The sequence below is a fragment of the Medicago truncatula genome, chromosome 4 (genome assembly GCF_003473485.1).
Source record: "Medicago truncatula cultivar Jemalong A17 chromosome 4, MtrunA17r5.0-ANR, whole genome shotgun sequence".
NCBI classification, from domain to species: domain Eukaryota; kingdom Viridiplantae; phylum Streptophyta; class Magnoliopsida; order Fabales; family Fabaceae; genus Medicago; species Medicago truncatula.
In genome coordinates, this window is record NC_053045.1 from 13614056 (window position 1) to 13629733 (window position 15678).

Consider the following 15678-nt stretch of genomic DNA (forward strand, 5'->3'; position numbering starts at 1 on the left):
GTTATTTAGTTTAGTTTTAATTAGATTTAAGTTTATTTTATATTAGTATTATTTCCTTTTCGAGCTATTTTACTACAATTGCATATTGTTATATTTCAGAAACGAATATTTGATGGATTGAGTCTTGGAGCAAAAGAAAGGGGTTTTGGAGCTGATTCGGTACGAAAATATGAAGATTCAGAGACAAAAATATATCTCCCTAAAGTTAGAAGCTTGGCACGGCCCGTGCTAAGGTTGGCACGGCCGTGCCACCTCCCTGAACAACTTTTGCTACTTTTGCTTAGATTTTAAGCTACTCTGTTTTAGTTTCGTTGTGGAACATTCTAGTGATTGCTTAGATTTTAAGTCGAATGTAAACTATAAATAGAGTAGCTAGCCATCACAAATATTCATCTTTTCTTGGAATGCAATATGTGACAATTGTCTTTCTAATTAAAGTTCACCTTTACTTTCTTGTTATTTACTTTTATGTTTTCTCTCTTCTTCTCTATGTCTACAATGAATGTTAGTGAGTAGACTTCTCTTTGTCTTGGGATTGTTGGATAAGTCTAAATGACATAATCCTAATCAAACCAAGCTCTAAGCCTTAATCTTATGTAACCCTAATTTCTTATCTAAATTCACCGCTTTAACATGGATCAACCATTATCAAACTGTGGAAACGAAAGTGGAGGGTTTGATAATTGTTTATCCATCATCTCAAATATCAATTCATAAAACGAAAGTGGAGCTTTGATATTCGAACAAGTGAATTTAGACAAGGATTTCAAAGGCAGCGAAATAGTCTTTGAAATCTTTGAGACATATAGTTTCGATCTTCAAGGGAACTAATAATGATCAAGTCAGCGAAATAGGCTTGGTTATTAGAGGAACCAAAATCTAATAGTAATCAAGTCAGCGAAATAGGCTTGGTTGCTAGAGGAACAAAAGAGAAACTGTCTTGAGAAATTAGGTCTAACATAAAGTTATAAGCTTATAGTTTGGTTTGTTAAGGACTTGTCATTTAGATGAACCAATAATCCCAAGGCTTTTATCTTTCCTTTTCTTTTATTTTCTTTCAATTAAAAATACAACTTTCTACCTTCTAAACTTTCTATCTAATCATTGTTAAAAGTTAACTGAATTCATAACTCCCTGTCGGAACGATACTTTTATTACTACTTCGGTAAGACCGTGCACTTGCGGTTTTATCTCATCGCTTCAGCAGATCGGACCAAACCGCTTAGGCCCTCCACCACTAACAGGAAAAGGAACGGGGCTAGCGGATCCCCTTGCTTAAGCCCTCTATGGATATTAACCTCCTCAGTCGGGCACCCATTCACTAAGACAGAGAGACTACCACAAGAAACACAGGCACGGATCCACCTACACCACCTGACGTTAAAGCCTAAACGCCGCATCATATACTCGAGGGAATCCTCTTAGTACTAATACTGGGCATACAAGATTTCTATGATTTTTGTGTTTCATTAGTAGATTGTGAGATATTCAAGGCCAAGGCTAGGGTGGGAGAGCTTGATAGGTCTCTCACCGTGGGAGAGTAAAAATATTTATTTTCAGCCGTTGGATAGTGAAAGCTCTATGATTACTATCATACTCTAACAACACTAAATACATTTTGTTTCATCTCACGTTTTCTATTCTCTCTCCTCTTGGTTCTTCCCTTGTCCAAATCCACCCTTGTAGAAATAATCATCTTCCATCTTTGCACAGTTGAAAATTTATGGAAAAAATCATTATGCTATAAGCTAAGAAACAAATCTAAAAACATCTTTGTCGCCATTATCATTGTAGACCTTTATTGCTCATTCATCAATTGAAGAAAAGGAAACATTTTTGTGTCTAATTTTTTTTATAGTTACTTTCGGTTGAAGTTGTTGAATTGAATTTCAAACATTTTTTTTATTATAACTATGGAAATTTCTTTGAACATTTCAATTGAATTTGAAATTTATTGTCAAATTACCCTACTGGTACTTTCTAGTAAAGTTCAGATTCATACTTCTCTTGAAGAAACAATTGCTTATTTGATAATATATATAATGGGTATTCATCTGAAGTTTAGATCCATGGTTCTCTTGAAGAACCGTTTCTTATTCCAGCAGTGAAAAAGTTAAAAGATTTTTGGCTGAAACTTAAGAACTAGAAAAATTCTGAAAAAATAATGCAGTAATTGATATAAAATGGTTATGTTGAGAACTGTGTTCGAAAAACATTTCCATGTGTTGCTGGAGAAAAATCAGGGAGAGAAGTTGAAGGAGTTAGAAAGAAGAGAGAACAGAAATTGATAAGGTGTGGGAGGGTGTACGATGCATTTGCTGCTTTTTCACTCACTCACGTGGGAGATCTATTAAGCTCTCCCACCATAGAAGGCGCCTTATTTCAAAGCTATTCATATCAATGTAACAAAAAGAAAAGCTATTCATATCAATACTATTTAGGTGTTTCACTTCCATCAATAGATAGTGATAACAACAGTCATTGTATTGTAGTACCCGAGTCATTGTAATAAGGAGACAATATATACTTGACGTTTGTTGCTCTGGTGTTATACTTCTTTTGATTATTACTTTCTCCAACACAAAGTAATTGTACTAGATGGACTTTGAGAAAGTGTTTGGTTTAAATAATTCATTTAGTACTCATGTATTGCTTGGAGTTGCGCAAATGAACTAATTATAACATTAGGGCATTATTTTTCCACTTTTATTACTGTAAGGCAATTATTAGAGGTAGTGTCATCCTATATATTGTCAAAAGAAACATTAATTGTGGAGTTAGGTACTTCTATATGTTTGCATTTCTTGCATGTGTCTATTATATTTTTAAGTGTGTGATATTCGTTTTTGAGTGCACATACACAGTGAAACTCTCAAGTAAAATAATTACTACTAAAAGTCAAATTAAAAACCGACTTGACATTCTTAGTTAGTATATAATTTTTTTTAAGAAGTTAAATTAACTCACCTAAATTGATATTGAGTAATTGAGTCTGAAATGTTGAGCAGGAGTACACTCCTGGGTCTCAAGTTCATACCACCAGACCAACTTAAATGGGTTTAGTCGGTATATTAACCACTAATTTTTCTTAGTGAAAGAATGTTCTAATTAGCTAAGATGATGGTTAAAATTACCGTAATTATACTTTGAGATGAAATGCAAGGCCTGCAAGAACTAATTATATCATTAGTCTAATTATAAGCTGAACAACCATCACTAACGATACAAAACTAATAAGAAAGGGACAAAGAAGAGAAGCCATGAACAAGCTTTTCAATATTTGGCATATAAGGACCATAGAACATCCACGAGATCCAATGTCACTTCCCAAAGATCATCATAACAACTTAATTACAGTTCAGAGAATTGCAGATGGTGGAAAATGGTAGGGACTAAGAATAGAGTAGGGGTCCTAAATGGGCCACCATGCCTCATCTGTATGTGTTAGGGTTGGCACTTTTTTGTAAAAAGTAAGGGTGCTAAAGAGTTAGCTGTTCTATTACGTCACCACCAATAACACCCTTTGAAATTTGTTTACTATTTTAGGTATATTATTTTATGATATGGAATGTCAACATTTTAGATTTAAGGCATATTTGGTGCAGGACATGTGTTGGTATCCATCATCGACATGATATCGACACATATAGTTATAGTCAATATTTCATTTACTTAAATAATTATCAGTATTGACGGTTTAAATAGGCTTGAATTATACTTTGAAAGGCTAACTCAAATGTTGAGGGTGCAAAACACATATACACATCTAAGTGTCTGAAAACGTTGACAATGTGAGACTCTAATACAACTTTTCACTCAAGTCTAACGTGAGAGTCATAGATACAATTTATCTAAGCGTATTTAACATGGTATGGAATACTAGTTGATGGTGACAATGTTGGAAATAAACCCAATCCCATGCCAAAGTGTGAGTATTAAAGTTTTTTTTTTAAAAAAACTAAATTAGTCCACCTAAATTGTCAGCGGAGAGAATCGAATCTGAGATCTTGAGAAAGATAAAACTCTTAGGTCCCAAACCAATACCACCGACCAACCCAAGTGGGCTGTGTGAGTATCGAAGTTGAATTGAAGTCTTCCATTAAGATTCTCGAGTCATTGGATGTATATATATGGTTGGACACCCGAGCCTTATCAGCTACCTTTTAAGAGTGACCGAGTGATATCTAAACTCATTTAACAAACGTTTTATTGTTGTATTTAATTACCATGCTTCATATATTTTATGTATCTCTTTGTGATTGGTGATTGGTCTATGTTCTTAGTTCTTTCCCTATTTCTACTCTCTCTATAGGTCTTGTATGAGAAGTTTTCAAATATAGAAAAAGACACTTCTAGAGAGAGAGAAAAAAAAAAACCTTGATTTTCTTCTTCACTTTGTTGTTGTTCATTGGAGTCTCAATCAGTTGCAGGTAGAGGTAGCAATAGAGAACTAACCATTTCCCTTTCCATCATCTCTGCCATATTTTCAGCACCTTTCTCTCATAAAGCTTTTCCACCAATTCAGCTCAACCAACAGTAACCTAGGTGATGTTCAAATAGAAGAGATTGTTTTTGCGAGAAAACAAAGAAAACTATCATTATAGGGTTTTGTTTTATCTTCTTATTTAATTAACCCTACATGCTTGTGCTTTCTCTTCTTTTCTTCTTGTTTCTGTGTCTCATTTTCAGTCTTTGCACTTTTTTGTTCTAATAACATTGTTGTGTTTTTCTTGGGATCTGATCAGACAAGAAACAGACAAAAAAAGTTGACAGGGTTCAATTCCCAAACACCTTTTCCTTTGACTATATTAATTATATCTTGGTTGGTTATTGTTTGAACTTTTTCTTGGTACTTTGAAAATCTTTGTCTGATTTAAGAAGTTCTCTTTATATCTTTGAACTATATACACATCTCTCATCTCAGTTTATACATCAACTAATTTTTGGAGGAAGATCTGAAACTTGACTCTTGACACTTTTTGGAGGAAGCTATTGCTTGATCTGTGAGCTCTCTGAAATCTTAACACATTTTATCCTCTAATTATTTCACTAAATTAATTTATGAAATGATTAATGATATATATTTATCTTCTTATCTAATTTTGCTTACTAAGTTTTTTTAGTCATTTGTATATATTTTTCCAAATTTTTCAAGAGAGATTTTTCATTGTAGATCTTGAAAAAAGAAATTTCAACATAAAAAAGAAAGACAGGAAAGTAAAAAAAAATAAAGATTTTTCATTAATTTGAATCTTCCACATTCGCTAAAAACCCTAAGTTCAAATTTTTCTTAAGAATAATGGTAGACAAAATAAGGTTGATGCATGAACTTTTTTATATATCCTTTAAAAGCATGGTGATAAATAAGTGGGAATCACAATGAGTAGTAATCACTTGTATGTTCATCTAGTACTAGTAAGTATTGTGCATGTCTTATCACATGTGTGTTGACTATGTAAACATTCCACATGCATAATCATCATGTTCATGCTTTTTCTCCATGTATATATGTCATATATCATGAAACAATATTGGATTGCAAATATTAGTTAATTCTATGTTTTCATCCCACTATTTGACATTCTTTAAATTCTTGTAAGAAATTGTAAGGTGAGTTTTATAAAATTTAGTGAGTTTGCATTTATTTCTTTTATGAAAATTAGGCTTTATGACTTTATAGCTTTAATAATCCTTTTTTTTTTTCATTCAACAATCAAAAAAATATTTTAAAGAGAAAGATGTATTTCAATCATAATACACTGATAAATGATTTGAAAATGATCATATAAAGCCAAAGTCTATTTGATCTACGCTTAATTAATTTGGCCAAATATCACTTTATTCATTGATTTTCCTATTAACTTTTCTAATTTGATATATATGTTTGCAGGATTATAAAAGAGAGGAGAATATGAATACTTTTTCTCATGTTCCCCCGGGTTTTAGGTTCCATCCCACAGATGAAGAACTTGTGGATTACTACCTTAGGAAGAAAATTGCTTCAAGAAGGATTGATCTTGATGTCATAAAAGATGTTGACCTTTACAAAATTGAACCATGGGATCTTGAAGGTATAAGATATAACATTGTTTCAAAATTGCAGTTACCGTTGTTGTTTCCATTATGCTCCAAACTTTGATATTACTCCAAAGTGCACATAAATACTGTCAATATGCATACCCATATGCGTAGTTCAGTTGGCATGGACATAGCATAGTATATGCAGGGGTCGAGATTCGAACCCTGGACACCCCACTTATATTGCAGTCCCAAAAAAAAGTTTACTATTTAGTGACCGCTTCAGTATCAAATTATTTCAGTCTGAAGCGACAGATTTAGCGACGGAATTTTGTAATCAATCACTAAAGTTAGGGAAAGTGGTGGATTGCTGGATTTGACGTTTTTCCAGTTTCTTAATAGGTCTTTTTTTTATTTTGTGGTGGCCGGGTTTTGAATCCTGAACCTTGCATAGTTTATGCATTATCCCTAACAACTAAGCTATGCTCACGAGTACAGGTCTCTGATTTCAATTGCTATGTGACAATTTTATTTTTTATTTTTAACAAAATATGACGATTTTTCTCAGTTTGTGATCAATATATATATTGTTAACTTGTCTTCTAAATTTACTTTTTTTTTTCTTTTTTGAATTTAAAGAGATTTGCAGAATAGGAACAGAAGAACAAAATGAGTGGTATTTTTTTAGCCATAAAGATAAGAAGTATCCAACTGGTACAAGAACAAATAGAGCAACTGCAGCTGGATTTTGGAAAGCAACAGGAAGAGACAAATCAATCTATAGTAAGCATAATTTGATAGGAATGAGGAAAACATTGGTGTTTTATAAAGGTCGAGCTCCCAATGGACAAAAGTCAGATTGGATAATGCATGAGTATAGGCTTGAAACAGATGAAAATGGCACACCACAGGCAAGTGATTTCTTTAAGCATTTGAAAGAAAAAACTTCAATTCTCTATGTTACGGTTGTTGTCGCGTTAAAATGTGATTTACAATCACACCCTAATTGTGGCTTGATGGGGTTGTAGAAATTGTCGTAGCCATAATATTGCGGTTGCATAACGCGATGCAGTCGAAGTTTGAAACCATGAGTTTTGAGCCTAACTCAACCCCTAAAAAGGGAACTTGTAAGGAAATGATTATAGATCACTTAGAAACATAATTTAATGTTTTATCTCATTGAATACGAGACCTTCAACACACACCACTCACGCCTAAGGTTGGGTGTTTGGAATGTGTCTTGGTTGGACTAGTTCCGGTAACATGGGAAAGAGTAACCCATTGAATGTTGGATAGACTTAAATATCATCTTAGTGTTTTGGATTGTTTCTTAATCAACCATTACAAAACCGATTTGTTAAATGAGAATTGAGCACCACTTATAATCATATATTCAGATTTTTTTTGTCATCCAATATTAGACTTATATATTGCGTAATGAGCATAAAATAATTAAAATGATTGTTATCATATTAGTTAAAATCGTAATTGATATGGCAGACATACACAACAAAATACGAGGCATAATAAACCTTGAGGATGTAGTCCAAGCCAAGAGTCTTAGAACTTTTTCCAAAACCCTAATTGTTATTGTTGTCGATCGAAAGCTCTAATTGATAAATGTGTGTTAACTCTTGATTTTTTTTATAGACAAATGTATGTTATAGGTTAATTTGTACGGTTCGAGAGGAATGTGTTAAAGCAACATCAATCGAACTTTGAACTTCCTTCTTAATACTTTCAATGTCTCAATCCATACCATTGTACTACGCCTTAGAAGACTAACATTTGTTATTTTGATGAATAAATTTTTTTACTCTTTCTATAAACTAACATTTGTTATTTTCTATGGTTTGGAGCAGGAAGAAGGATGGGTTGTATGTAGAGTATTCAAGAAAAGAGTAACAACAACAATTCGCAAAATGAGTGAGCATGACTCTCCTTGTTGGTATGAAGACCAAGTTTCATTCATGCAAGATATGGACTCACCAAATCAAACCTCTCAATCCAATTTAATTTACCAACAATTACCATCATATACTTGCAAAAAAGAGCTAGATAATTTACCATTCCAAAACTTTTCTCATGACCATTTTCTTAATCTTCCACTTCTAGAGAGTCCAAAGCTTGTTCAATCTTCTTCAAACATAACCTCTATAGATCATTCAAATCCTATGTTTCCTTCATCAGTGCTCTTAGAAGAAGAACAAATCTTACAAAGTGGTAATCAACAAAACTTTCATGCTATGTATGGAAACAATTCCAATGTTGAACAAGGTATGGTTGATGATGATCAAGTTACTGATTGGAGAGTTCTTGACAAGTTTGTTGCTTCACAACTTAGTCAAGATGATGCATCTAAAGAGAATAATAACAACATCTTTCATGGCAATATTGAATTCAGAAATTTGGAGAAACAAGAAATGGTGCCTCATGAAAATGCCTCTACATCAAACACAAGTTGGATATGATGGACACACTAATTATAGAGTACTTATTAACTATAAAATTGAAACATTTACATGAATGCAAGTATTGTTTAAATTCTTGTACATAGTAAATTTAATATGGTCAAAACTATATATAACAATTGATGTGGAAATTCTATATCTCCTATGGTACCTCTAGATAGCTTCCAGCATATTCAATTAAATTCTCATAGGGTTATTATTGTATTTTACTATGCATGATGGCTCTCTATTACTATGCTATGTAAGCCAATATCTAACAGCTATATATATCCGATGTTTTTATTGGATAAATTGACATTTATGATACATATTATATCTATGCATGTGTTACAATTTTATGTAAAATAAATGTTTGTTTTCTTTGAATGTCTATTTAGCATTTTGTATTGTTTACTTATCATTTTGTCTATGGTTTGTATACGAACAAATATGCTTATTTGTTCAACATATTGAAAGGATATTACGAATCAAAGAAAGAAAATAGTAATATGTTACCCTATTATCCTTATCAAAAATTGATAGGGATATACATAGTATTAATATTAATAATAAGATACATTATTTGAAAATAAATTTTTATCACTCGAGTAGTTGAATGGTTAAAAATTCACGTTTTAAGTGAATAAATGTAAAATTCGAGATTCGAACCCTGACCCATATACATATAATGCAATGTTGCTACCACTTAAGTTCAACTGACGGTGACTCATTTGAAAACAATTTAATCAATACTAAATTGAAGATCGAAAAATAACATTAATTTCAAAAGAATATTTTTTGTTACAGATGTGAAATTCATCGTTGGACATATAGAGTAAATCGGAATGATCATGAAATGGAATTAAAATGGATAGTTAATCATGATAGATAATTTTATTTTTTTCACAAAAATAGCAAGTACTGCTGATCTTCACCTTCAAGCAACTTTATTTTAGTCACTCTTTCCTTCGAAAGAAAGATTAGTATACATATAATGATGGTCCATTTACGATATCAAGCTTATATACTAAGACAAAGAGATAATTAAATATTATTCTTTGCGATTATAGCTTTTATATGAGAGATATTTAAATTAATATGCTACCAAATCTCATTAATTTGTAGCTAACTTAGTAAAACAATATTGGGTTAAATATGTTTTGTCCTTATAAATATATCAACTTCTCGTTTTAGTCTTTCTAAAAAATTTCTTCAACTTTTAGTCCTCTAAAGTTTTTCATCTTCACTTTTGATTTTGGCTCATTCTTTAAAGTAAACTCTTATGTAAAATTCATATTTTTTAATAAAATTTTGCAGATATAAATTTATAATATTATAAGAATATCTTCAAAAAAAAATATTAGAATTTTTTAACGTAACATAAATTAAATATGATTTTTTTTATTTTTTACGGTTAAAAGTTCATATCTAATTTATGTTTTTTTAAAACATTCTAATTTTTTTGGGGAAAGATATTTACAATTTTCTACATATTTCTGCAAAATTTCATTAAAAAATACAAAAATTAACTTTAAAATATAGACCAAAAGTTGAAGGAAAATTTTAAAGGGACTAAAACAAAAAGTTGATATATTTATAGGGATCAAAAATATATTTAACCCAACAATATATGTCCATGTTATTTTTTTATGTCCGTATTATTTTTTTAATTTTTCTTTTTTTGTTTGAAAGAATATATGTTGTTTATAAAAAGTATCATAGGAGCAATGATATGAAAAACTTCTAATCTAAAATGTCATTTTTTTGTGTTTCATATATAGACATGACATATATTAACAATAATAATATTGATGATGAAACTAAAAATAAAAAAAAATAAAAAAAAATAAAAAAAAAAACAGTACTTACACACAATAGAACAAATGGTGGCACCACATATATATTCTTTGCGGCAAAGTTTCGCAATATATATATATTGCATATGTTTTTAATGTCTGTGAGATTTAGAAGGCAAGTAAATGATGACCTATATGTATAGCTAGGGTTTAAATTGGGAGTACAAGAAGTTAGCTCTATATTCCAAGTGGCACAAAATCATGTAAGAAAATCAGTATGTAGCCATGATAGCTTGGGATCACAAACGTAACTTCCAAGCCTTGTAAATGTTTCAATTTATTTATTCTTTTTCGTGTGAAAAGCATAAGGGTAAAAAAAGTCACATATTTCTCAATTAGTAATTACCAAGAAAAAGGATATCACTCTTTAAAAAAAAATGATATCACACCAGTTTTTTTTTATACTAATAGTGTTACGGATCATTAGTTAAAGAAACCAAAAAGAAATTTTTTACATAAAAAAAACACTTTTATACTTTTTAGGGTTTGACTACAAATCTTTTAAAATAATTTTAACATATTTTTTTTTCTTAATCAATGTTCTAAATACACTAATTAGCATTCTTTTTTTTCTTGATATTATGTTTTGGAAATTCAAAATCTTAGTAAATGGTTCAAAAACCTACAATATTAGATACAATTACTATCTCACTATAAGTTTAAAAAATAAACTTAAAACTAAGGCATAGAATTGCATTAAAATCTCACTATAAGCTTCAGAAACTAAGCTTAAGAAGAAAAAGAAGAATTCATCACACATATGGTGTATAATAACAAAGTTTATAGGCAAGAATACAAACAATCAAATGCTCACAAAAAAAAAAAAAATAGTGTAGTGATTTTAAAACTGCAGGGGTGTAGATAAATGAATTGCAATGGCCAAGTAGAGAAATGAATAGAAAAGATAGCAACCTATGAATTTTTCATGTATTCAAGAGATGAGGGAGGGATAAGTTTTAGTGGTAAATGCATAGGTGAGAACTATATATATTAGATTTTAATATTGTGAAGTCAATGTTGGTCTTGTTCTCTTTTAAGCAATTATGTTTCTATACGACACACTCATGAACTATGTTTCTTACTAAGCATGTCGTGTGCATTTTCTTGATGAAATGTTATTATTAAATCGTGACCGAGAGAGAAAGAGAAAGCATGAGAATATATGCTTTTAAAAAATAATTCAGACAAGCATGCGGGTGCCGTGAGAGTAAGGAACATATAGAATTACAAGAGTGGGTGGATGAATAATCACTAAAAAGGTTTAATTTTCATTATTGATTATTGGATATCATATACAGTACTCTATAGTATAAAAGAGTATTTATGTGTTCCGTGAGCATAGCTCAGTTGGTAGGATAATGCACTATTATATGAAGGGGTCGGAGTTCGAACCCCGGACACCCCACTTATTCACCTTATAAGGTGAATTCTAACCACTATGCTATCTGACAAAAAAAAATATTTATGTAATTTTTCTAAGCAATATTTCAATTATAGAAGAGCAATAGAGTACAATAGGTGCTCAACTTCGAGAAACACTTAGGGTCTGTTTGTTTCTAGGGAGAGAAGAAGGAAAGATTGTGAAGGGAGGGAAAAAGGATGGAAGGATTGAGTTTCCATTGTTTGGAACAAATATAAAAAGGTAATGGAAAGAAAGATTTAGCTGGGACCCACCCCAAAATCCTTTCCGCGCTCAATTGGACGGAAAGTGGGAGAATGGGCTCAATTTTTGGGCGAAAAGACAAAAGTGCCCCTAAATCCTAATACAATAATATTGTAAATATGCCCGTGTGTATACTCCAGCTTCTCTCATGAAACTAGAAGAGAGTTCATTGTTTTCTCTTTCAATGGTTTCTCTGCCATCTACTTGAATCCAAATCGTTGCACTGCTTCCATTTTTCTTTGCCATCAATCAGTAACCCATTGTTGTGTAAGGTACTATTCTAACTCTCTTATTTTTCATTTGTGTTTTTCCCCTTCCATTTGGGTATTCCTTTATTTATTGAAAATTTTGATTTTGAATTAAGTGTGTTTTTTTTCATTATCTTCTATGCATGAAATTGATTTTGTTTTGATGAAATTTTATTCCTTATATGTTTTCTCCCCTCATTTTATTATCTTTGAATGCTTTTGGGATGAAGTGAGAAAAAATAACTTGTGTGTTTTGGGTTTCAAAGAAAATCTGATTTAGATAACTATTTTTTTGACTATTTTTCCCTTCAGTTTGGGTATATTAAGTCATGGTGGTTTCAGTTTGGGTAAATTATGGATGTTGGGAAGGCACCATAAAACAAGATATTGTTGTTGTTTTTGAGGCTTTTTTTATCAAACTTAGAATGGGGTTATGAATGTTTTTAGGCCTAAGATTTGTTATAGGTAGTGTTCTGGTGTGTTATTAGGTGATGAGTGATTTATCAGAGGTTGTCATGGCAGCTTGATGCAAATGTGATGTAGTGCTGGGGATTAGGTAGGTGGTCTCTCAAGTCTCAAACCCTTCATAGAATATGTGTATCACATGTTTTAGTGTGCTGGGGATTTTTCCTTCTAGTGGTCCTATGCAATTTGCTGACAGCAGCATAGTTGGAGTTGATATTTTGTCATATGTCATGTGTTATTATATTTAGGTAGTGATCTTGTGTGTTCTTAGGTTATGAGTGTCTTTTCTTTCAATTGTTTGGGATGTGTGTGATGATGCTATCTGTTTATGCTAAGCTGAATGGTTTTTCTTAATAAAGTGATTTGTTTATCTAAAAATAAAATGAACTCTAGATTCTTGTTTTGAATGCTTGGTGAGGAGGCGTTGACAGGTTTTTCTTAGGGGCTGTGTGGTTTTGGGCAGCATGACAGCAGTTAGGGAGGTTTTGTGTTGACCGGGGCGCGTTTTTGGGTGTGTTTGTTAGCAATTCTGTTTTTTATGGTTTCAGTAGCAGTTGTGCTGCACTTTTGTTTGGCATCTGCAGCTGTTCTGCTATTTTTCTTTCACTTATGCCTTCCTTTCCGAAGCTTTATCATGGCCATGTTTTGGCTCTTGTAATCCTTCTTTGCCTTTTGCACTTCTTCTGTTAGGCTTTAATGATATATGCCAATTAAAAAAAAAAAAATAGAGATTGCAGGGGAGATAAATATGCATTATGGAAAGCTTGTGTATAGCATCAAGAGTCTTTAACTTATAAATCAAGTGTTAAAAAAATTATTTCTACATATAAATCATTTAAAAGGTAAATATGTGTTTTTTTTCCTTTAAATATATCAACTCTTAATTGCACTGCTTATGATTGTTTGTTACAAAATATTAAAAATTAAATTCTAAATTCTCCAAATCTTTTGATTTGTGAGGCAATTATTTAGGGATTTTCTAATGTCAAATTATTTGTTTCATCAATTGATTTTATATTCTGATATGGGTCTGAACAAAGGTACATTGATTGAAGGTTAACATTCCAATCTGTGTCATGGATTCTTTTATTAATGAGGAAGACAAGTCTGGTGATGAATCTCATGGTATAAAAGAAGTACATTCTAAAATAAAACCTTCGACTAATCTTGGCATGATAAATTTAAGTCATTTTCGACATCGATTCGAAAGGCAACAACATCTTTATTCTGTGGTCCTATTGTGTTATATTGTCCATGCCTTACACATGCTTAACATAATGTCACGTTGGACTCGTAATCCTATTAGTGATGGAAGTCATGAGAGAGAGCGTAGGCGTATTGATTTAATGAGACAACTAGTAGAAACTGAAAAATGCCGAGACATAATACGAATGGGACCCAAGGCATTCATGTTGTTGTGTCATAAATTGAGAGGAACTGGTATTGTGAATGATACAATATGATCCACAGTTGAAGAGCAAGTTGCTAAATTTCTACACATCATTGGTCATAATGTGAAAAATCGAACTGTGTCATTCTTTTTCCACCGTTCCGGTGAAACTGTCAGCCGTCACTTTCACAATGTTTTACGAGCCATCATCTCATTAGAAGATGAATATCTTGTCCAACCTTCTGGGAGGGATGTACCTCCGCAAATACTACACAACAACAGATATTATCTTTTTTTTAAGGTACTTATGCCATTATATTATTTCAATGTGATGCTATTAAAATTTATGATTAATTTAAATAATCACTAATAGAATAACTTATATAATAAAAAAGGATTGCATTGGAGCTATAGATGGGACACATATTCGAGTTAAGGTCCCAAGAGCAGATGCCCCTCGATTTCGTGGAAGAAAAGACTATATTACACAAAATGTTTTGGCTACATGTAATTTCGACATGAAATTTACATATGTTTTAACGGGGTGGGAAGGCACGGCATCTGACTCTAGAATTTTGAAAGATGCTTTAAGCAGGGAAGATTCACTAAGAATTCCCGAAGGTCAGTAGTATATTATTTTTCTTTGACTAATAAAACTTTCAATTTATAGTTAGCTCCGTTAACATGTAGAGTTAAAATGTATATTACAACCTTTGCAGAAAAATATTATCTTGGGGATGCGGGATTTATGCTTAAAAAAGGAGTGATCACACCGTATAGAGGTGTTCGTTATCACTTGAAGGAATACTCTGCTCGTGGCCCACAAAATATGAAAGAGTTGTTCAACCACCGTCATGCTTCACTTAGAAATGTTATCGAGAGATGTTTTGGGGTATTAAAAAAAAAAAATTCAATTTTATCTGGTGGCGCAGAACCGTTTTACTCATTTGAAGTGATGTCTGACATTGTACTTGCTTGTTGTATACTGCATAACTTCCTAATGGGTTTTGATATTGATGAGGCCTTAATTGCCGAAGTAGACCGTGAGCTACCTCAACATGAGAACGAAAGACCTCACCCACATCAACGTGATGAGGACTATAGACAAGGAACTTTAATAAGAGACAATGTTGCTGTCGGAATGTGGAATGTCTATGAAATATGATAACATCATTAATACAACACATTCCTAGTATATTATGATTTTGTATAATATGAATGCATTTGTAGCGCGTATGTGTAGCTTATGTTATATTTGATTCTACATTTTGTACACTGTTATGTTTCAGACGTAAACATATGTACTATTAAGTGTTGTGTGCTAGTAATTTCTAATAGTTTGTTCATGTTATTATTGTTGTGAATTAATTTATCATACGTTAACTTTTATATGACAATGCATACATCAATTTCAAATATATATTGTGTCACTATTTTTAAAATTTGTATGTAGCTACTACAATGTCTAAGGGAAAAGGTGCCGCATCACAGTCTGATAATCCCGGTAGAGATATTCTGCAATGGAATGATGACATGGATCAAGCGTTGTTGAATGCTTTGCGTGAAGAGAATCATAAGGGAAATAGGC

At 31.8% G+C, this 15678-nt stretch overlaps 2 protein-coding genes across 3 annotated transcripts; both read left to right on the top strand.

Annotated features, from left to right (window-relative positions):
* Positions 1 to 4302: 4302 nt before the first annotated feature.
* Positions 4303 to 8943, top strand: LOC25491853 (NAC domain-containing protein 7). Of its 2 annotated transcripts, XM_013599893.3 has the most exons (4): positions 4303 to 5003; positions 5891 to 6071; positions 6658 to 6929; positions 7881 to 8942. In XM_013599893.3, exons 2-4 carry the CDS (start codon positions 5912 to 5914, stop codon positions 8487 to 8489), a joined length of 1041 nt encoding a protein of 346 aa, XP_013455347.1. In that variant the 5' UTR covers positions 4303 to 5003; positions 5891 to 5911; the 3' UTR covers positions 8490 to 8942. The 2 variants fall into 2 exon arrangements, with proteins under 2 accessions (XP_013455347.1, XP_039688895.1); XM_039832961.1 differs by lacking the exon at positions 4303 to 5003 and having other exon boundaries at positions 5893 to 6071; positions 7881 to 8943.
* Positions 8944 to 13741: 4798 nt separating this feature from the next.
* LOC112421220 (putative nuclease HARBI1) lies at positions 13742 to 15348 on the top strand. The gene is made up of 3 exons (XM_024781874.2): positions 13742 to 14391; positions 14486 to 14711; positions 14810 to 15348. Exons 2-3 carry the CDS (start codon positions 14609 to 14611, stop codon positions 15253 to 15255), a joined length of 549 nt encoding a protein of 182 aa, XP_024637642.1. The 5' UTR covers positions 13742 to 14391; positions 14486 to 14608; the 3' UTR covers positions 15256 to 15348.
* The last annotated feature ends 330 nt before the right edge of the window (positions 15349 to 15678 follow it).